This window comes from Eschrichtius robustus, chromosome 13 (assembly GCF_028021215.1).
Source record: "Eschrichtius robustus isolate mEscRob2 chromosome 13, mEscRob2.pri, whole genome shotgun sequence".
In the NCBI taxonomy this organism is placed as follows: Eukaryota; Metazoa; Chordata; class Mammalia; order Artiodactyla; family Eschrichtiidae; genus Eschrichtius; species Eschrichtius robustus.
In genome coordinates, this window is record NC_090836.1 from 85589819 (window position 1) to 85613035 (window position 23217).

At 42.3% G+C, this 23217-nt stretch overlaps 1 protein-coding gene across 3 annotated transcripts in view; it reads left to right on the forward strand.

Moving 5' to 3' along the window:
- Positions 1–462: 462 nt before the first annotated feature.
- Positions 463–23217, forward strand: part of ANO4 (anoctamin 4) — a 461908-nt gene continuing 439153 nt past the window's right edge. For all 3 annotated transcript variants that reach the window (XM_068560975.1, XM_068560976.1, XM_068560977.1), the window contains exons 1-2: positions 463–677; positions 13209–13292. In XM_068560975.1, the coding sequence (XP_068417076.1) occupies positions 557–677; positions 13209–13292 (205 nt within the window). In that variant the 5' untranslated portion in view covers positions 463–556. The remainder of the gene's footprint in view (positions 678–13208; positions 13293–23217) is intronic.

The window sequence follows — 23217 nt, forward strand, 5'->3', positions numbered from 1 at the left end:
TCGCCCCCGGGCTTTGGCCTCGGAGGCAAAGCCTTCTCGAGACTGCCGCCTGGGCTGGGAATCGCACCCTGGAGTCCCAGGCGGCCGGACCCAGCCCCCCAGCCCCAGGCACGCTCTCCAGGGGAACTTCCCTAGCAAGGGAGCTGAAGGCTCGAGGTCCCGGAAGCCCTGGCGCGCTCAGGACTTCCCGATCCCGCGTCTGCTCGCGTCACCCCTGTCGCCCCCGCCCCGAGGGCCACCCGGCTCGGCGTCGACTCAGCCGGGGTCCCGCCCGCCGCCAGCCGGCTGGGGCCGCAGCAGCCTCGCGCTTCCGCCCGGCCCCTCCCACCGCCTGTTTCGCCCCTCCTCCCCCGGGCCGCGCGTCCTCCGGCGCAGGTTCAATCCCCGCCGGGACCCGGAGCGCCGCGGCCCGTTGGCGCCCTCGCTCCGCACGCCCTGGCAGCCGAGCCCCGGCCCCGGGTGTCTGCGCGCCGCCGGCACCTCTCCGGGGCGGCCGCGGCGGGCTGACTGGGCGTGCTCGGGAGCTGGGCGGCCGGGCGCCGCGGGAGCCGAGCGCATGCCTTCGCGGGGTGGGACGCCCGCCGTCCAGGGGCGCCACGCGCAGGCGGCCGCTGTCGCCGACGCCCTGGCCAGCCTGGGCAGGACGCGGGCCAGGATGGCCTCCCTCACGGCATACGGTAACGGCGGGCGGTCGCGGGCTCTCGGGGCTCCTGGGGCGGGCAGGACCCGGGAGCCGTCTGATCACCCCGGGAAACTTCGGGGTTCGGCTCCCGGGAGGGTCTGGAAGGGAGGGCGCCGGCTGCGGCGCGCGCTGGCCTGCGGCTGGGGGACCGAGGCTGCCTGGAACCTGGGAAGGGGGGGTTTGTAGAAAGAGTCGGTGGAGTAAAAACGCCTAAAATTTAGGTGTTTTCGAGCTTTGGCACTCCAGTAAAATTCCGTTCGCTTCAGACCACCGAGGGGAAGGTATACACGGGTGTTGAGTCCTTTTCTAGCGGTGTGAGGCTTGGAGTTAGATCTGCGTTCAGTCCTTGCATATCTTGTCCCTGACTGACCTTGGGCAAGTTATTTAAACTTTTCTGTTCTTGCATATCTCCATCTGTAAATTAGAGATGAGAACATCTCTCTGACAGATGCTATGGGGTTAAATTACACGCACCAAAATATGTTTTTAATACAAAAATAATCAGCTTGGAAATAAAAGTTGCATGGAAATAGAAGACATTCCTTTCCCCCCTTTTTTGTTAAAGAAATATATTTTTTAATCATTATTTTAAAGGCATTGTACAGTTCTGAAGGAAAATGAAATCACAGTGTGAAGGTTTCAGACTCAGTTAGAAATCCCAGACACTTGGGAAGCCAACAAGCCTTTTTTTATCAACATTTCTGCTTGCGTGGAAAAAGCAATTCTCTTTAGTCCTTTATCAGAGATGCTGCCGAGACCGGGTTATGGGAGACGGAAACTCAAGTAGACCTCCCTCCCTTACCCTGGCTTGCAAGCAGTTGCTGTGATAACATCTAGTCTTGGCGTTTTAAACGCGGAGGTACTGAGCAATTGTTGGGGAATGTTCTGCGTGGACACCTCTGAGCCAGGGCTTGGTGGGAGGGAAATCGCTGCCCTTTGGCATGGAGGCTTCATTTTCCAGACCAGTGATGTCCCCTGCTCATTTTCCCAAGGTTAAAGGGGTCAGTCTCTTTTTCTTGGGATTTAAACTGTGTAAAATGATCACTCAGGTGGCTCTGAGGGTTTGCAGTTGATACTTGGGAACCTAACAAATTGTGAGCAGATTACAAACTGCATGCTAGTGGCCTATTTTTTTTTTTTAACTCGGGGCATTTTCTGCTGGGATTTGGGTTGTTCTGCCCCTGCTGCACGTTTAATACATAATGTTGTCATTCTTGGGTTACCATTTGGGGATAATTCAACATACTGACGGTTTTTTAGTCATATTCATTGGCAGAAACCTATTTTTACACCTTTTTCTATCAGAAGGATCTAACTTCTGGTTTTTACATGATGTTAGATTTCACATACCATCCTGTGGATACTGTCAGTAAGAGGTTTACATAATAATCAGTTCCATAAATTTCTAGACGCTTTAAAAGCTTAATTGGGCACCCAGGTGGAGAAAATGGAGTCAGAAGGAGTGAATTGTTTTTGAAAAGCAAGTATATTTCAGTAATTAAAGGAAAAAAGGTGGCAGATCATTTTTTTGGCAACTAAGAATTACACGGGTTTCTCTTTAGAACCTTAAAGGGAACTGAGACAGATTTAAGTAAATATCTCACTTAGAATTTGTGCTATTTTAAATATATTTTCGACACACTCTTCTCCCTCCCCCATCCCTAAAGTGGTGAATACACTTGGCCGCTAAGTGCACATTAGTTTCTTGGTCTGTAGCGATGTGACCCAAGACACGACAAGGTAAATTAGTCCATCAGGGTTTTCAACCTGGTGAAAGCAAAACCAAGCACATTCAATCTATTCCTCATCCACTGGATGCTGAGATTATTTTCTGATGAGAGTTTGGTCCAGCTCTGGAACCTTCATCTCTCTGAAAATTGAACTGCTTTAAAAAAAGTCCCCTTTCAATTCTGTTGAATTTGCGTTTAGATATCATGATGGGGGATGATCTAAGTTTCTTGTCTGGAATTTAGAGGGTTCAATTTTTATATTAATTTGACTGATTTAATAAATGCCTTAATCCTGTCTTTAGCACAGGGGCTGCCAAGAGAATGAACAGTTACAGTGTAGACCGTGTGTTTTAGGTTCCTAAGAAGAGAGAGAAATTTGGCTTATGTATGCATTTCATTAGCAGAAGCCTCCAGTTAAACCTCATTAGCTTCCCATCCAAATATGCATTTTTTGATCCTATGTTGGAACTTGTTTTTTCTGTATTTTGGCATGAACTTTTATTTCGGGCAACCATCTAGACGTGTATCCTCTAGAAATGTGGAATGAGGTTAGGATAATCGATAACTGTGATATGTCCTCTAATAAATATATGTTCAATGGATGATGCACTTTTAAAAATTCTGGATTTTAAATGTCTCAGCCTTTCGTACTCACCACTCATCTTTCTTTCCTTGTCCTTTACATGGTTTAGGTTCTTAAATGCTTTTAGCTCATTATGTAACCACGTGCATGAGACCAAGGAGGGTGACAAGAGAGAAGGGACCGGGACTTGATTCATTCTTGGCCACGCAAAAGAAGGCACAGGGGGCCGTGTCCCAGGCTGCACCAGGAAGGGACTTGTGGTTGGACCTGCCCGCCTGGCATTGAGCTGTCAGCGTGGGATCTGAGGAGGCTCGATTAGGGGCCTGAGGAGCTTATGGAGCACAGTGGGGGCTCTTTCAGATAAGGAAATCCTCTCTGAGGAGATATTTGAGGGAAGGGCTAAATGAAGGAAAGGAACAAGCCATGTCATTATGCGGGGAAAGCGCATTCCTGGCAAAGGGAACAGTAAGTACAAAGGCCCTGGGACAGGGATGAGTTTGTCATGTTCAAGGCTAGCTGGAAGGTCAGTGTGGCGAGAGCAGAGAGAACAAGTAGAAGACGAAGGAAATGCAGTCAGAGCCAGTTTTGTTGTTATAACTATTCTCCCCTCATTTCCCTCCTGCCTCTTAAAAGGCTTCTTCTTTGTGGACTCCTGCGTCTGTTTATGTTGGTGTTTGCCTGGGTTCTGTCCTTGGCTTTATAATCTCACTCTCAAACATTTGGATGACATTGATTAGACATCTACTAAATGAGAGACAATGGCCCTGCGGGCAGAGTCGGTCTCTTAGCAGGAGGCCTGTAAACTGGGGTGCCAAAATTGTAAGCAGAAGTGTGGGCTATGCTGGGACGCAAACAGTAACAACAGCACTTTATGCGAATTAGCTCATTTAAATCTCACAACCATCTTTTTTTTTTTTAATTTATTTTATTTATTTTTGGCTGCATTGGGTCTTCGTTGCTGTGCGTGGGCTTTCTCTAGTTGCGGCGAGCGGGGGCTACTCTTCGCTGCGGTGCGCGGGCTTCTCATTGTGGTGGCTTCTCTTGTTGCAGAGCACGGGCTCTAGGCGCGTGGGCTTTAGTAGCTGTGGCACGCGGGCTCAGTAGTTGTGGCTCACGGGCTTAGTTGCTCCGCAGGATCTTCCTGGGCCAGGGCCCGAGCCCGTGTCCCCTGCATTGGCAGGCAGATTCTCAACCACTGCGCCACCAGGAAAGCCCCTCGCAGCCATCTTTAAGAAACTAGTCCAATGTTAGCCCTGTATTCACTTGAAGAGCTTGAGCCCCAGAAAGGTAGAAGAATTTACTTAGTCTCACTTAATGAGTGGGGGGCCTGAAGGCAGGCTGGAGAGTTTGGCTGAAGAGCCTGGGGCTAGAGGCAGTTAGGAAGAGGAGAAAATGTGCTCGTTCATGCAGACATTCACCACGTATGGGCAGCTGTGTGGGTAATCCCAGGGAGAAGGCATGGCTTGAGCAAAGGCTAAAAGGCAGTGGATGACCAGAAGTTCAGGACTTCTGACTGGAAGGGGGTATAAGAGAGGGGTGTAATGAGAGCCAAGCCTAACCATGCAACACAGAATGGAGCGAAGCAAAGGGATGAGAGCCTAGGACATAACTTCCTCACCTGTCATTTTGTCTTTATTCGGGTGACTCCCAAATAGAAATCACCAACTCAGAACTTCTTTCTTGTATGTGCTGTGCTTGTCTACCCAGCTGTCTGCTAGACTTCTTTACCTGTATACTCCTCTGGCATTGCAAACTCATTGTGTCCAAAACAGAATTCCTCTCCCATACCTGTGTCCTATAGAATCACTCCAGCTACTGAGCTCCAGCTACTGGACCATGGAGTACCAGAATAAATGAGACCTCACTCTTTCTCTCAGGATAGCACAGTCAGCTGGAGGAAATAGGCTCCTAAAGAGATTTATAATGCAGTGCTGCGGGGGAGGGGATGGGGGGAGTGAGGGATAGGTCAGGAAGAGTTACCTGGAGGAGACGATGTTAAAAGGCCAATTGGGAGAAGAAGGACATTCCAGGGAGGGGCAACAGCATGAACAAAGATGAAGGGGATAGATGGCAGGGGGCATAAAGGCAGCTGCCAGCAGCATGGTGTTGGTGGAACATGACATCCAAGACAGGAGACATCGGCAGGGGCCAGCGTGCTCTATCCAGTCACCTAGACTAGAATCCTGGGAGTCGTCTTTGAGTCCTCCCTTACCAGAATATACTAACAGTGACCTTGGGCAAACCAATTCACCTCCTGCGCCTCAATTTTCTTATCTGTAAAATGGGGTCACTCTGAGGTTTAAATGCAACAGTACTTGTAAGAGCATATGAGTGACACATAACGAGTACTCAGTAAGCATAGCTATTACTGTCAACTGCCTCTCCCAGCCCATATACTCTCAACTACCAAGTCCCATTGATTCTTCTTCCTTAAAGTCTTTCTACTCTGTTTTCTCCTCTCCCTGTCCCCTCCTCTTATGCTGGTCGAGGCCACCGTCACTGCCAATTTTGACTGCGGTAGCAGCCTCCCAGCTGTCTCTCTGCCTCTTTCCCTGCCTCTCTGATCCCAGTTGCAAATCTGATCCTGCTATTCCTCTGCTTAAAACTCTCCAAGGGCTCCCCTCTGCTTACAGGTCAAAGTCTAACCTCCCTAGGTTGGCAAACAAGGCCCTTCAGAAGCTGACCATCCTTCTTTCCTGCTGCCCTTGGCCCCAGCATCCCACCTTTTAGGGAGGGAGGTGGCTGGGCGTGGCTGATTGCATCTGGTTTTCTCAGGTGTCTGAACCTTGGCCCATGCTCTGAAACAGAGCCCCTTCCTCCTTTATGAGGCTCACTCCCCCTCTCCTTTGACCTCCCCATCCTACTGGGTTCCTCTCTTGGAACCTTTCAGGGTACTCCTCTCCCCAACAGCTTTTCATTTTGTACTGTAATGAGGACTCCTCTCTGTGGGTTGTAAAATCCCAAAGGCCAAGGACTACATCTTTATCTTTATATTCCTGGTGCTTAGCCCAGCACCTGGCATATACTGGGTGAGCAATCCTTGGCTGTCTGATCGACTGAAGGACTGAATGGACTCAAGCAAGGGGTAGTACACCACACACACATTCTTAAATCTTCATTGTCCTATTGCAAATAAGCGGTAGCACTTTTATCCTTCAGAAAATAAGAATGAACAAAAGAGCAAAAGTGTCCACACTACGTGGTGAAATGAGATGTATGCTAACGGGCTGGAAGTCATGCTTTAGCTGCAAAATAAATCCAAGGAACTGTTTGAGGACTTCTCTTGTTTTTGCCCTCTACCACCTGGCATGCTTGTCATTTTGCAATCCAGACACTCATGGTCAACATTGATTTAGGATCCTTTTTGATTAAGAAGCTGCAGCAAAGCTTACACAGATTAGTTTTTGACCTTCAGCCCTTCACACTTTAAAAGTTTCTTTCTGGGGCAAAATTAAAATTTTATTTTGATCCTGTGAAGGAGCACTTTAATCTTTTCCTTTAAAACATGATGTTCTTTGTGATAGGCATGTGGATTTTTCTATTAGAACTTAGTCCTAGACAAACAATCCGTAGCTACCAAGGAAGTTTCTAGAACAAACAATTCAACATATGTTTTGCGAGTGCTTACTATGTGTCAGGTACTGTTGTGGGTTCTGGAAGTAAAAACAAAATTAAAAACTGTTCTCATGAATCTTACATTGTAATGATGAGGCATGGATCTTTACCTTCCGGAAAAAATGAAAAAGAATGTGGGATTTTCAACCCTGAATCAAATAGGTACAAGGAGGAAAGAAAGGAAAGGAAAGGCTTTTCTCTAATTAGGGTTCCTGCAAGGCCTTTTTGCCACTGTGCCTGCAAGAGTGGAATCAAAGGGAAGCTGAGATAATGAGTATCAGGCCCAGTGTTTAAAATGCAGGAATGGTGACTATAGTATTTGAAAGCTTACTAGAGTCTTTGGCAAACATTTATTGTGCTTTTTATGCATTAGGCAGAGCTAGGCACTGTGGACAGAAGGTGAATAAGGGATGGCCTTGCCCTCCAGGGGTTTGGGTCTAGCTCAGGTCCAGTGGGAGACGCAGAGGAGGGAACAACTCCTAGTACTATCACAGCTGGTCCCTGCCCTGCTTGTCTCCTAATGCTGCTGCAGAGTTACATGAAAGAGCAAAGGTGAAAATGTTATGAAAACCTAGAAAGTCGTAGAGCAATGTAGTACACAACACTCTGGTGTGTTTATCGTCATTACTGTAGGGAAAGCTCTGTGGAGTGAAGCACACTCTCTACACATTGATTAATTCATCAACACCTTACGGGAGAACTTCCAAGGCACCAGTTCCTACCTGGTGCCAGCCTGCATCTACTGTATGTGCTAGGCACTCAATGTTTTTTAAATGAATGAATTTCAGTCACAATGTAAAGGAGGAATTTGAGGCCCAGGGAGCTTAGGTGATGAGATACAGGCTACACAGCTAGGAGGAAAGGGTTGGACTTGAATATTAACTTTTCTGTAAGCCTATAAAATACACAGCAGACATAGAATAAATTACACCAATATTTCTGAGGAACATACATATGCACACACATACACACACACACACACACACACATCCCACACTTTTGTTTTCTTACTAGTGGATTCTCTAGAGCCTTTTATAAACAATTTTAAGTGATTTACAAAAAGACAAAAAAAAAAAAAAACAACCAGATGTGGTAAACAGTTGTAGCTCACTCTGCACAATAAATATGTATTTTGTAAATTAAATGGTATTTCCAGTACACTTGTGTAAGGTAGTAATTAAAGGAATCGTATGGTGAATTTTTTGGTAAAGTCAGTAGTTATGCATCATTTGTCTGTTTGGTAATTCTTGAGTTTCATCTGTCCATATGTATAAGCAGACTTCTAATATGTTTTTAAGGGTTTAATGAAAACATTTTCTCTTCCTTTTTTAATTTGTCCTTCCTTTCTTGCGGTGAGATGTTTTCCCAGGCTTTGTGGATTGTGGATTCCGGGGGAGGATTTTACCAGGACCTGGAGATCCTAGACCAGTAGCATTGCCACCACCTGGGAGTCTATTAGAAATGCAATTGTCAGTTATATCTCAATAAAATGGAAAAGAATGCAGAATTCCAGGCCCACGCCAGAGATAGTAAATCAGCTCTTCACTTTAACAAGATACCCAAGTGATTTGCAGTCTCAAAGTTTCCGTATTTTTCCAAACATTTCTTGCTCAACCAATCAGTTATTGTGTTAAAATCTCCCCCTCTGATGATGGATTTGTCAGTTTCTCCTTGTAGCTCTATTAATTTTTGCTTCGTATATTTTGAGGTTATTTTATCTCAAGTAACTCAGATGTAACATTTTTTAATATCTTCCTGAAGAATCAGACCTGAACCTTTTATCATTATTTATTGACCGTCTTTATCCTTAATAATTGCTTTTTGTCTTAAAGCCTTTTTCATCTAAAACTAACATAGCTACTCTAGCTTTATTTTGATTAATGCTTGCTGTATCTTTTTATACCTTTTACTTTCAACATTTCTGTGTCCTTTTATTTTAAGTGTCTCTCTTATAAATAGCATTTAGTTGATTTTCTTTTTGCTTTCCAAATCCATCTCACAATCTCTTAAATAACAAATTTAGACCATTTACATGTATTGTTATTACTAGTGTAATTGACCTTAATTCTACCATTTTACTTTAGATTTTCTCTTTGTCTTGTTTTGTTCCTATGCTTTAATTCTCATTTATTTCCCTTATCTAAGTAGAATTTTTTTTAAAAATTTTTTCTCCCGTTCTTCCCCACCATATGTCTCCCACCCCCTCCAGCACAGCAGACTGGTTTGGAAATGTAGTTTATTTCTGTTATTTTAATAATTACCCTTCTACTTGTGGTTAAATCTTACCTAACAAATTCTACACATATTCATTACATTTTGTTTCTCTAACTCTAAATTTAATATGTTAACCTCTCCCCTGAATAATACTTTGATTTTGAGCACCCAGCTCCTGGCTTTGTATACTATGATTATTTTGCACTTTAGTTATATTTCTTTTAAAAAATTTCCCAAATTAGATATTATAATTATCATTTTATATTGACAATTTTTGTTTAGTTTTGCCTACATATCTACCAGAATTCTGCATTCGGTGGAAAGATGAAAACAGGCATGGTACCTGCTTTTTTTGCTGTGGTTAAGATGAAAGATAGGTTGAATGTTGAGATGGGCCTGGTTTTATTTGGTTATAAGATCATACTGTTTAGAAGTATACCCAAAATAATTTGAGACAAAGAAAATTGGGTTAATTTTGTCACATGTTTCTGTTAAGTGGGCCTCTGAAAACAGAATCCCCGAGATGATGTCTATCTCATTCCCTGCCGAACCTCATCAGATAAATGACTGTCAAAGATGTAGCACCAGATACAACAGGAATTGACCTAACACAGCTTATGATGTTAATCTGTCCTCCTCTGTCTTTGCCTCTGTTCTCAAATATTGGTCTAGTGTAAGACAAGCCTAGGTTTTAATTCCAGCTTTGTGACTTCCCTGAAGTGTGACTCTGGGCAAGTTCCCTGACTTTGTGAGCCTCTAGTTCCTCATCTGGATAGTGGGATAATCACACCTACCTTAAAAGAGTTGTTTTGGAGCACAAATGAAATAATGATGTAAATGAAATAATGAATGTTTAGCATAGTGCCTGGCAAGGAGTAAGTACTTGATGACTATTGTTTTATGAATCCACCACCATCTCATTTTCTTAGACATTTTTTGCAGAATTTGCATTCCTAATTTGCCCTACTGTGATTTCTGCCCCCTTTGCTTCTTTAAAAAAGCTGTTGTACATACAGACAGGTGGGCAAGACAAATTTATAATTTAACAAATAGTTATAAAATGAATACTGTGTTACCACCACCTAGGTCAAGAATAGAGCATTCCCAGCACCATAGAACCTACCCCCACTCCCTGTACTTTTTCACAATTTCAAACTGCTTTCTTCCTCACCAAATGGAATCACCATGCTGACTTGTGCTAATTATTTTGTTACTTTTCTTTACTGTTTTACCATTTATATATGCATCTATAAACAATACAATTTAGTTTTGTTGTTGAAATTTTCATAAATAGAATCATATATCATTTGGGTGTTGCTTCTTTCATTAAACGTTATGTTTGTGAGATCCATTGATAGTATTTTGTGTAGCTTTGCTTCATTCTTTTCCTTTGCTATATGGTATTCCATTTTATGCATATCTTTGTTCTTTTTAAGTATAAAATAAAAATAATAGCTAACACTAATTGGACACTTTCTATGTACTACTTTATAAAGTAAGTGCCTTTATTATTCACATTGTACATACAAGGAAACAGAGCCCCGCAGAGATAAAGTATTGTGCCCAAGGGTTGGAACCAGGTATCTAATCTGGATACTGACTCCAGAACCCACAAAGTTTATTAACCTCATTCATAGTCTCAAGTTTTTCCACTAGGTACCTGATTTTGTTTTTTTAACTACGGTTTGTTCCTAAAGGATTAAATGGATAGTCAAGCCCTCCCACAAAAATCTAACATTTTTGTTTTAATTCTTATATAGGAAAACACCTTCCTTTACAGAGTCACTTTGTACCAAAACTGCCACAGGTCTTTGTACTTCTGCTCTTTGAGTCTTTTCAAAATATTGCCACCCAAACTATGCCCTAGTTTTACCATTCAGATTCAAGTCAAATTTCAGTAGTTTTTCCTGTTCAAATGTATGCACAGCCTCTTCCCAAGCATTACTAATTCAAGCATTCTGCTTCTTTATTGATTACTGATTTCTCAATGTGCTTTTCTTCTTCATTCCTTTTCTCTCCATTCAGAGCCATTTCTGTGGCTCTTGAATCTCCCCCTTCACCCCCTTCCCCCCTTTGATGCCATTGACATTGTCCCTGGGAGGTCTTCTCCCTTCCAAAATCTTTTAAGGACAGATCATTAGTGAAGGGTTAAAAAAAAAATTAGGAATAACAAGTTTAGAGAAGTTAGTTTGATATGTTTTAGGTCTGGGTTTTGTTGATTCAGCTGATTCCACAAATATATACGGAATGACTTGCTAACTGTGCATTTTGTGTAGCTGACTTATTTTTATTAGCCATGCCTCATCCTCTTCCACCTCCCAACCCCTAGCCCAGAAAAAGTGAGATAAGCATTATTGTCACCATTTTCAGATGGAAAGACCAATACTAAAGGAAGTCAACAGCTTGACCAAGTTCAAGGAATTCATGTGCAGCAAAGCTGGGGCTTCAAACCCTAGTTGTGCTGACTCCAAGCCCAATGCTCCTTCTTGTGGATCACGGCAACCTCTACTGAAGTTACAACTAATAGGAAGGGGAAATGGTCATTTGCTATCCTTTCTTTAATTTCGTGCATTCCTTTGTTCCTTCAACCGACGAACATATATTGAGGATTCACCTTATGCCAGGCAAAGCACTAAGCTCTGGAGATAACAAACTGAAAAACGTGTGGACCTGCCCTTGACAGGTTTGCACATGGTTTGGGATACCCATAAAACGAGTGCAATCTCGCATGCGCAGTGCTGTTGGAGGTGTGTCTACTGTTCCCGGAAGCCCGCTAGAGATGGGGGATGGTCTGGGAATATTTCTTAGAGGAGAAGTTGGCCACATGCACTTGCTCGAATTAATTTTCGCCACAATAAAAATAGTCTTAAAATATTTTTTTACCTCCCTGTTTGTGGACCTACAGTGGCCTTGATGTGGCCTCTAAGGGCCCCCACTACTTCCCCGCCCTCTGGCTCACTACCTGCTTTTGTCAATACTTTCTAGCTGCTTTCAAACCACAAGCATATCCGGACACCCCTGCGGATGACTCCCATTTCCTGCCCTCTCTGTCCAGGTACCTGCTGTTCTTTCCTCCTAGAATGTTCATCTGCAAAGCCATCTTCTCTAAAAATCCGCATTGCTCTCTCATTAAAATATGACTCAGTACGTTTCTAGAAACCCTTTCTCTTTGACTACATTTGACATTCTTAATTATTTCTTTCCCTCGGACCTCTAATTTTCATCATTATAGATCAGAGTTTCAAAGTTTTCCTGGTATCACATAACATGTAATATTCAAATATTTCCTTCAGGTCCGTTTCGCAACCATTCTTATAGTAACTCTGTGTAAACTGTAGCGTTTTATAGTAGACAATATGTATTTATTTTGATATTTTAGATCACGTATGCCCTGCCTTCTTCATAAACAATTTGAAGCAGTTCTGATCTCGATTTGAGCTCTGTTCTGCCCCATGCTGTCGTGTGACCTCGGGCAAGGTGCTCGGCTGCCTGGAGCCTCAGCTTTTCCATCAGAGACGTGGGGTGGCGCTCGCCCTATTTCACGCCGTGCATGAGACGATGTGGCTGAAAATGCTAAGGTGCCGTGTGGATGGGAGGTTGTGGCGTCTTTGCCCCTCTGTCGGGAGCATGGTCTGCTCACGGTAGTGACGACTGCAGTGAAGCTGGCTGCACTCGAGCCTCGCAGGGAATTGCACCCACTTCTCTGTCTCCACGGCGGCTCCTCCCATGCTTTGGCCACCACCATCTGTCATCAGGATGACTGCAGTGGCCTCATAAAGGAGTCTTTCTGCCTCTCCTTTCATCCTCCTCCTGACTGTTCTCCTTGCTGCCTCAAAGTGATCTTTCTGAAATGAAAATGGGATCCTGCTCTCTTGGCAACATCCAAACTTGTTAACATGGTTTATAAGACCCCTTGTAGTCCAGCGGCTGTGCACCTCTCTTGTGCTGTGTTCAGCTGCTAACTCATGAAGCAGAGGCTTCCGACTCTCCAGACAAGATGATAGCACTCTGCCTGGATCCTTCCCCTCAATTCATCCCCCTTTTGCCTAGTTCACTTCCCCCAGGAAGCCTTACCTGATACCCTCTAGTCTGGGTCAGGTGTTTTCTCAACTTCCCCTGAAACTCTCCCCCAGCACCCTCCCCCCATTATAATAAAGTGACACCAAACTGAAATTGCCTGTGTGACAGTCTGGATTGTTTGTTGAAATGTTCCAAGTGCCTGGCACCTAACATTCCCTAAATGTCAATGAATGAACCAATGAATAACTATGAGATACTCAGACACAGACAGCTGGTTTATTTACCAGCAGTCATATATTTACTTTGTGGTCACGGTGTTTACCAGGATGTAATTAACCTTCTCCTCTTTTGTTTTCTTAAACAGACAAAGATATAAGCAGTGGGAGTTACAACCTTTCCTCCGCAACCACGGGCAGCTACTACAGTTGTGTCAGCCAGATCACCATAGGTGAGCAACTGTGCCAGTTTTTAATGAAAACTATTATTGCCTATAAAGGTTGGGGGTGCAGGGCTATGGAAGGAGTGAGTAGAAAGGGTAAGCGCATCAAACTTATTTTCAGAATCAGGGCAAATACTTGTGGGCTCACCTTGTTGGGGTGCCCTCTTGTGGATCCTTATTGCTTTTGCATAGAGATGGATGGAGGAAATGTGATCCAGAGAGATTAACAAAACAAAACAAAACACAGGTTTCCCAACTTTTCTTCATTTGCTTTCTCTTTCGTTTGTGTATCACCTATGTTATTATGCACTTAATATTAAAACTGACTTTTTAAGATTTATTTTCATTTATTTTAAAAAGAAAATTTATATCACAACTGCAAATAGAAAATGTACATTTCCCATAAGTATAAGTTAATGCATACATGCATAAAATAACAAATCAGTGTTACTGAATGCTAGCTATGCTTTGGGGGATTCTGTGTGTGCCAGCTGTCCTGTCCCCTGACTTCACAGAAATAAAATTCCATGTCATAGCCCATGGCCTTCTCAGAAACTTGAAGTCTGCAGTTTGGAGCGTGTGGTTCTCTATCCCTTCCCCCTGGATGAGGGACCCCCCCCCATGGAGATGGTAGGATCCTGGCAGAATATACTGTGTTCATCTAGCACTCTCCCAGCCGCCTTCCTGCTCACCCTTAAACATGTTTTATTTTCGTCAAAAAGGGAAGAGTGACCATGATTATTTTTCTGTCTGCTGAATCTTTCCTCTCCTTTCCACTTCCTTTCAAACTTTTCTTGATTTCAGAATCTTGGCTACGACTTGGAAAAAAAAGAATAATGGTGATACTTGCAGCTAACATTTATTTTGCACTTAGCATTTGTCAGCTTCTCTTGGCCCTTGACATACATTATTTTACTTTGGGACTGTATGAGGAAGGTACTGTCACTTCCCCATCTTACAGATGAGGAAACTTGCTGTTTGCCTCACAGCCAGAAATGGATGTGCCTAGGATTCCAATCCAGGTCTGTTTGACACAAGCTCATGCTTTGAAACACAGTGTCATGGTTTCTCAGACTCCAGCAATGTGGACCCCTGTAAAAAGAAGTAATAATTATGAGCCTCTAAAATGGATTTAAATTATTTTTATTACAAGGATACCTAAGTATGTTCCAACATAAAATGTAACTATAGACACCTTGTTTTCCAAATAGCCATAAAAATCAAATCAAATTTATAAATGAAATTTAGAACACTGAGAAGAAAAACAACCACAAATTCACCACATTAATTTAAGATGATGGGCATTGTTATTTTGCTGAAATGCAGTCACTGCTTGTAATGCAACGTGGTCCTGGCTGCAGCAGTGAAGGTTCTTTGCACTGAGCTCAGTATTTACAGTATTTATGGTAACTCTGCTGTGCCACCACCTCTCTCTGTTCAACCCACTCTGAAATCTCTGTTAATGCTCACTCAGGTGAGATTATTGGATCTTTGTTTGCTATGGATGCACCTTGACATTCCCATCTCTCTCCTCTTCTCATTAAGTGTATCAACTGGTGCCAACTTGATGGAAACACAAAAGCAAACTCAGGCACTAAAATTAAGTGGCAAAATTTGGTCCATGGTATGCACATATTCATTTTTAAATGATTAAATTGACTTTTAAATGAAAAATGAAAACAACTTAAAAATCTCTGTGGAGAGTTCATGGACCCTGGTTTGAAAACACTAAATAACCTAAAATGACATTCCTAAGGACATTTGTTAAGTAGTGGGAGGTCGTTTAGAGTGCAGAGTAGGAGGGTGACAGGATGAATGCATGTATGAAAGGTTATTCGGGTGGTGAACAGGATGGATTTCATGTGCGAGAATCCGGCGTTATGACGGAGTAAGTGGCTCTGACTGTGGTCTTGACATGAGACAGTAATGAACTTGGGAAGTGGGATAGAGAGGCAGGTCTGGAGGGAGAGGCATGGAAGAGCCAGGAGGACTAGTCATTGCCTGGATGTGCCTCAGACAGTGTGCCCTGAGACTTTGAGTCAGGTTGACAGGGAGTCTGAGCCGTTCATTGAAATACAGAGGCCAGGAAGAGGACTGCATGGCTCTAGGGTTCCAGTGTGTTGGGTTTGAGGTCCCAGTGAGACCCCCCACCTCAGAATGACCCACAGGAAGTTGGAAATGTGGAGAGAATGGGCAGGAGATGAAGATATTGGCATTCTCTTCACAGAGAGTTCAGTCGAATCTTTGGAAGAGGATGAGATTATAAGAGTGAGCATCAGTATATTGAGTGTGTAGAGGGTCAAAGACCAATCTTTGGGGGAAGCACAATTAGGACAGAAATAACGGCAGTGGTAGGAAAACGTAGCAAGTACATTTCTTGAAATGCCCAGAGAATTTCTAGAAGGGGAGACTGAGGAGGGTTAAAGTTAAAAGTCTGCCCTGGTGACATCCCATGCCAGTGGATGGTGGGAGGAGAGCCAGCTTACAAGGCTCTGAATAAGGAATGATGAGCTGTGAGTAGAGACCTCTATTAAGACACTTGTCAGTGAAAGTGGAGGGGTAAACAGTGAGGACCATATGGGAGCTTTCTGTGCTCATTTAATCCTCACAATCCCATGTGATAGATACTGTTATTTCCCCCATTTTACAGATGAGGAAACTAAGTTCTTGAAAGGTTAAAAAGTAATAAAGAATACATGGGTAGTAAGAGCTGGGATTTGAGCCCAGGTAATCCGACTCCCATTGGATGTCACTCCTGTTAAATTGCTGTGGGCCTAGTACCATTCCCTGGTCTAGTCAGCTGTGGCCACCATGTCAGGGTGTTTCTAATTGAATTTGTTCCACCAAAAGATATATTGAAGTTCTAACCCGTGGTACCTTTGACTGTGACCTTATTTGGAAATAGGGTCTTTACAGATGTAATCAAGTTAGGATGAGGTCATATTCACTTAGGGTGGGGCTTCTAATTCAATGTGACTCATGTCCTGCTTGTAAGTAGAGGAGAAGAGACACAGATATATACATACAGGGAGAGCATCATGTGATGACAGAGGCAAAGGTTAGAGTGATATGTCTACAAGCCAAGGAACACCAAGGATTGCCAGCCATATCAGAAACCAGGAAAAAACAAGAGACAAAGAAGGACACTACATAATGATTAAGGGATCAATCCAAGAAGAAGATATAACAATTGTAAATATTTATGCACCCAACATAGGAGCACCTCAATACATAAGGCAAATGCTAACAGCCATAAAAGGGGAAATCGACAGTAACACAATCATAGTAGGGGACTTTAACACCCCACTTTCACCAATGGACAGATCATCCAAAATGAAAATAAATGAGGAAACACAAGCTTTAAATGATACATTAAACAAGATGGACTTAATTGATATTTATAGGACATTCCATCCAAAAACAACAGAATACACTTTCTTCTCAAGTGCTCATGGAACATTCTCCAGGAGAGATCATATCTTGGGTCACAAATCAAGCCTTGGTAAATTTAAGAAAATTGAAATCATATCAATTATCTTTTCTGACCACAACACTATGAGACTAGATATCAATTACAGGAAAAAATCTGTTAAAAACAAAAACACATGGAGGCTAAACAATACACTACTAAATAACCAAGGGATCACTGAAGAAATCAAAGAGGAAATCAAAACATACCTGGAAACAAATGACAATGAAAACACAACGACCCAAAACCTATGGGATGCAGCAAAAGCAGTTCTAAGAGGGAAGTTTATAGCAATAGAATCCTACCTCAAGAAACAAGAAACATCTCAAATAAACAACCTAACCTTACACCTAAAGCAATTAGAGAAAGAAGAACAAAAAATCCCCCAAAGTTAGCAGAAGCAAAGAATCATAAAGATCAGATCAGAAATAAAAAGAAATGAAGGAAACAGTAACAAAGATCAATAAAACTAAAAGCTGGTTCTTTGAGAAGATAAACAAAATTGATAAACCATTAGCCAGACTCATCAAGAAAAAAAAGAGAGAAGACTCAAGTCAACAGAATTAGAAATGAAAAAGGAGAAGTAACAACTGACACTGCAGAAATACAAAGGATCATGAGAGATTACTACAAGCAACTATATGCCAATAAAATGGACAACCTGGAAGAAATGGACCGATTCTTAGAAAAGCACAACCTTCCGAGACTGAACCTGAAAGAAGTAGAAAATATAAACAGACCAATCACAAGCACTGAAATTGAGACTGTGATGAAAAATCTGCCAACAAACAAAAGCCCAGGACCAGATGGCTTCACAGGTGAATTCTATCAAACATTTAGAGAAGAGCTAACGCCTATCTTTCTCAAACTCTTCCAAAATATAGCAGAGGGAGGAACACTCCCAAACTCATTCTACGAGGCCACCATCACCCTGATACCAAAACCAAAGATGCCACAAAGAAAGAAAACTACAGGCCAATATCACTGATGAACATAGATGCAAAAATCCTCAACAAAACACTAGCACACAGAATCTAACAGTGCATTAAAAGGATCATACACCATGATCAAGTGGGGTTTATCCCAGGAATGCAAGGATTCTTCAATATATGCAAATCAATAAATGTGATACACCATATTAACAAACTGAAGGAGAAAAACCATTTGATCCTCTCAACAGATGCAGAAAAAGCTTTTGACAAAATTCAACATCCATTTATTATAAAAACCCTCCAGAAAGTAGGCATAGAGGGAACTTACCTTAACATAAGAAAGACCGTATATGACAAACCCACAGCCAACATCGTATTCAATGGTGAAAAACTGAAACCATTTCCTCTAAGATCAGGAACAAAGCAAGGTTGTCCACTCTCACCACTATTATTCAACATAGTTTTGGAAGTTTTAGCCACAGCAATCAGAGAAGAAAAAGAAATAAAAGGAACACAAATTGGAAAAGGAGAATTAAAGCTGTCACTGTGTGCAAATGACATGATACTACACATAGAGAATCCTAAAGATGCCAACAGAATACTACTACAGCTAATCAATGAATTTGGTAAAGTAGCAGGATACAAAATTAATGCACAGAAATCTCTTGCATTCCTATACACTAATGATGATGAAAAATCTGAAAGAGAAATTAAGGAAACAGTCCCATTTACCATTGTAACAAAAAGAATAAAAAATACCTAGGAATAAACCTACCTAAGGAGGCAAAGTATGCAGAAAACTCTAAGACACTGATGAAAGAAATTAAAGATGATACAAACAGATGGAGAGATATACCATGTTCTTGGACTGGAAGAATCAACATTGTGAAAATGACTATACTACCCAAAGCAATCTACAGATTCAGTGCAATCCCTATCAAATTACCAATGGCATTTTTCACAGAACTAGAACAAAAAATTTCACAATTTGTATGGAAACACAAAAGACCCCGAATAGCCAAAGCAATCTTGAGAACGAAAAATGGAGCTGGAGGAATCAAGCTCCCAGACTTCAGACTATACTACAAAGCTACAGTAATCAAGACAGTATGGTACTGGCACAAAAACAGAAATATTGATCAATGGGACAGGATAGAAAGTCCAGAGATAAACCCATGCACCTATGGTCAACTAATCTATGACAAAGGAGGCAAGAATATACATTGGAGAAAAGACAGCCTCTTCAATAAGTGGTGCTGGGAAAACTGGACAGCTACATGTTAAAGAATGAAATTAGAACACTCCCTAACACAATGCACAAAAATAAACTCAAAATGGATTAAAGACCTAAATGAAGGGCCAGACACTATAAAACTCTTAGAGGAAAACATAGGTAGAACACTCTATGACATAAATCACAACAAGATCCTTTTTGACCCACCTCCTAGAGAAATGGATATAAAAACAAAAATAAACAAATGGGACTTAATGAAACTTAAAAGCTTTTGCACAGCTAAGCTGAAACATAAACAAGACAAAAAGACAACCCTCTGAATGGGAGAAAATATTTGCCAATGAAGCAACTGACAAAGGATTAACCTCCAAAATTTACAAGTAGCTCATGCAGCTCAATATCAAAAAGCAAACAACCCAATCCAAAAATGGGCAGAAGACCTAAATAGACATTTCTCCAAAGAAGATATATAGATTGCCAACAAACACATGAAAGGATGCTCAACATCACTAATCATTAGAAAAATGCAAATGAAATCTACAATGAGGTATCACCTCACACCAGTCAAAATGGCCATCATCTAAAAATCTACAAACAATAAATGCTGGAGAGGGTGTGGAGAAAAGGGGACCCTCTTGCACTGTTGGTGGGAATGCAAATTGATACAGCTACTATGGAGAACAGTATGGAGGTTCCTTAAAAATCTAAAACTAGAACTACCATATGACCCAGCAGTTCCACTACTGGGCATATCCCCTGAGAAAACCATAAGTCCAAAAGAGTCATGTACCAAAATGTTCATTGCAGCTCTATTTACAATAGCCAGGATATGGAAGCAACCTAAGTGTCCATCAACAGATGAACGGATAAAGAAGATGTGGCACATATATACAATGGAATATTACTCCGTCATAAAAAGAAACGAAATTGAGTTATTTATAGTGAGGTGGATGGACCTAGAGTCTGTCATACAGAGTGAAGTAAGTTAGAAAGAGAAAAACAAATTCTGTATGCTAACACGTATATATGAAATCTAAAAAAAAAAAAAAAAGTGGTTCTGAAGAACCTAGGGGCAGGACAGGAATAAAGACGCAGACATAGAGAATGGACCTGAGGACACGAGCAGGGGGAAGGGTAAGCTGAGACGAAGTGAGAGAGTAGCATGGACATATATACAATGTAAAATAGATAGCTAGTGGGAAGCAGCCGCATGGCACAGGAAGATCAGCTCAGTGCTTTGTATCCACCTAGAGGGGTGGGATAGGGAGGGTGGGAGGGAGACGCAAGAGGGAGAAGATATGGGGATATATGTATATGTATAGATGATTCACTTTTTTATAAAGCAGAAACTAACACACCATTTTAAAGCAATTATACTCCACTAAAGATGTTAAAAAACAAACAAACAAACAAACAAGAAACCAGGAAAAGGCAGACAACAAATTTTCCCCTAGAGACTTCAGAGAGAGCACGGCCCTGCTGAAATCTTGATTTCAGACTTCTAGCCTCCAAAACTGTGAGAGGATAAATTTCTGTTTTTTTTAAGCCACCCAGTTTGTGACCCTTTGTTACAGCAGCCCTAGGAAACTCATATAACAGGTTCTTACTGACCTATGAAGTCACCTCTGAAGGGGCAGTGGGTATGTCACACAGTTTTCTCAGAAGGTGATGGGACAACTGAAAGGCCCTTGAATGTTGCTTCTGTTTCAACAAACTCAAACTGGCTGAAACCATAAGGAAAGTTATTACTTCATATAATAGGAAGGCCTGTTGGGAGGACAGGTTGAGTAGGCTGCTCGATGATGTTGTGAAAGACCTTCTCCCCTTTGCCTTCCTGGGAAAATCTATCTTCCTGATTGCGGCCCCAAGGCCGCCGTGGTTCCAGGAATTGCACTCAGGCACAACAGTGATCAGAGGGAAAGGAGCTTTGGTGCCTTCCTCAGGTGTTCACTTGAGGAGCTGAAACTTTCCCCTGAAGCACCTCAGAGACTTCTATCTCATTGCATGGGATTTGGTCACATGACCACCCTTCAGCAAATCGCTGACAAGGGAGATAAGATCGTGGTCTTTACACCCATCATGGCCCACGTGGAGGTCAGGGAGCGTGAGGTCTGTCTGCCCTGAGTCACAAGCTGCGTGGGAGCAGGATGAATTCCCAAACGAAATGTGACTCTGTTGGGAGGAAGGGGTGTGGGTGGAGGGTGGATTCAGCACAGTCATCAGGCAGTGTCCACTGCCCACAGTCTGTCCAGTACAAAGCACTTTAAAAATATTTATAGTAAAAGCAGCAAATAATTAACAACTTTATACTCAAAGTACTGGAGGGAGGACATCTCTGAGTCGTCTAGCAATTCTTTTTTAAAAGCTCTTTTTGTTTTCTTTCATCTCCTGTACTTCCGTCCTTCTCTTACAGGATAGTCATCTCACACAGAAGTGTCTCATTTGTGAGGGAATTCCATTTAAGAGAACAGCACACTTCTGGACTTCCTATTAATGTAGTTCCTTATAGGAACCTATGTCCTGACCGAAGAATTGCCAAAAAATCCAATCAACAGAAAAAGTGACACCTTCTGAAATTTTTCTACCTATCCATGAGACCCTTGGAAAACTCCTTATTTTCTTCTTTTTTTTTTTTTTTTCTGGCCGCACGGCATGGCATGTGGGATCTTAGTTCCCCGACCAGGGATGGAACCCGCGCCTTCCCCGACCAGGGACCGAACCCGCACCCCCTGCGTTGGAAGCGTGGAGTCTCAACCACTGGACCACCAGGGAAGTCCTGAAAACTCCTTATTTTCTGATAGTAAACTCCCATTTTTTCATGTATGAAAGATTTAAGAACTTTAAAGTTGATTAACATATTTTTTTTCTCAAGACAGCCTATAATTTTGAGTGTTCCTTACATGTCTCTGTTTAGGATTTGGGGGCTAGTGGGTGATAGTGTTGGCATGCAACTCAGAGAAAGCTGAGACCCCTGCTTCTACCCCACCCCCGACCTGGGAACAGGATGGTGGGTGAGGGAGAGTGAGTAGGCTACCAGTGTGACATTCCTGTTACTTGCCTCTTGGGCACTTGGACACCAGCTGTTCCCTTGGATGGTTGGATAACCAACCACCCAGAATACTTTGACCTCATTGTTGCTTTTAAATTTAGGCTGGTCCATTTCTAGTCCATCATAATTATGCAGATCTTATCATAGCTCATTTGTATCAATGACATGAATTAATATATTTGCTAATGAACTCCATTTCTGGATTAAATGATGTGGTAATTTCCTAAAGTAAAAAAAAAAGGGGGTGGCTTCTTAGCACTGTGAACAATATTTTTTCAAAATTAAGTATATGTTATAAATTAGCTATCATTTTATGAAAGAAATGGTAAAACCTGAAATTATGGGGAGTCCAGAGTTCCTTGGGACTTTTAAGCCTAACGCTTTCACAGTGTGTGATATATATTATACACCCTTCCCTGTATAATGACTCCCAAGGAGCTTGGGAATATGGAAAGAGAAGAGGCATTTAAGCAAGTTTCCGAATGAAACAACAAGGCGAGGGAAAACATGGTCCTGTAATTATTCTTCTTGTAAAAGGATTCTCTGGTGTGAGTAGGAGGTAATACGTTTTCACATTTTTAATAAAAACATAATGGAACATCAATTCAAATGGTGCCTCCTAGAATTTCATTTCTATGCCCCAGTACACTCTTAGGAGGTATGGGAGATCCAAGAATATTGATCACAAAATAAACACACTAGCATCAGAGGTTTAGTCCAACAAACAGGATCGGGGGGCAGCCTTGGGGTCAGTAGCATTCAGTTCAGCCTCCACTGCAGCTGTGGCTCCATTGCAGTTCTGAACATTGAGAATTTGTGTTCTCTGTGATTATCTTCAGAGGCTCCATAGCCCTCACCAGAGAAAGAATCACTCACCTCACTGTATTCCACTTACCTTTTAGGAAGGTGACTGACCAAGAAGAGTTCAAGCAGTCCAGTCAGCATGTTCTCAAGGGTGTCAGCATGTCCCTTTCCTTGTGCATTCTGGTCCATTGAGATCCCTCTATAAAAAATTGTTCAGAAAGGAATAAATAACCTAAGAGCGATTTGTGGGGGAAACAGACCCCGATTCCATCTCCTAGAATACTTCTTGTTGCCTGTATTCTCAGTGCGAGGCAGGGGACCAGAGCACCCATGTTGTCTTTGATGAGCCTGGGCTTGAATCTGTTATTTCTGTGTAGTTATTGACCTTGCGGAAGTAATAATGTCCCTTAGCCTTGGTTTCCTCATCTGTCAAATGGGAATATTAG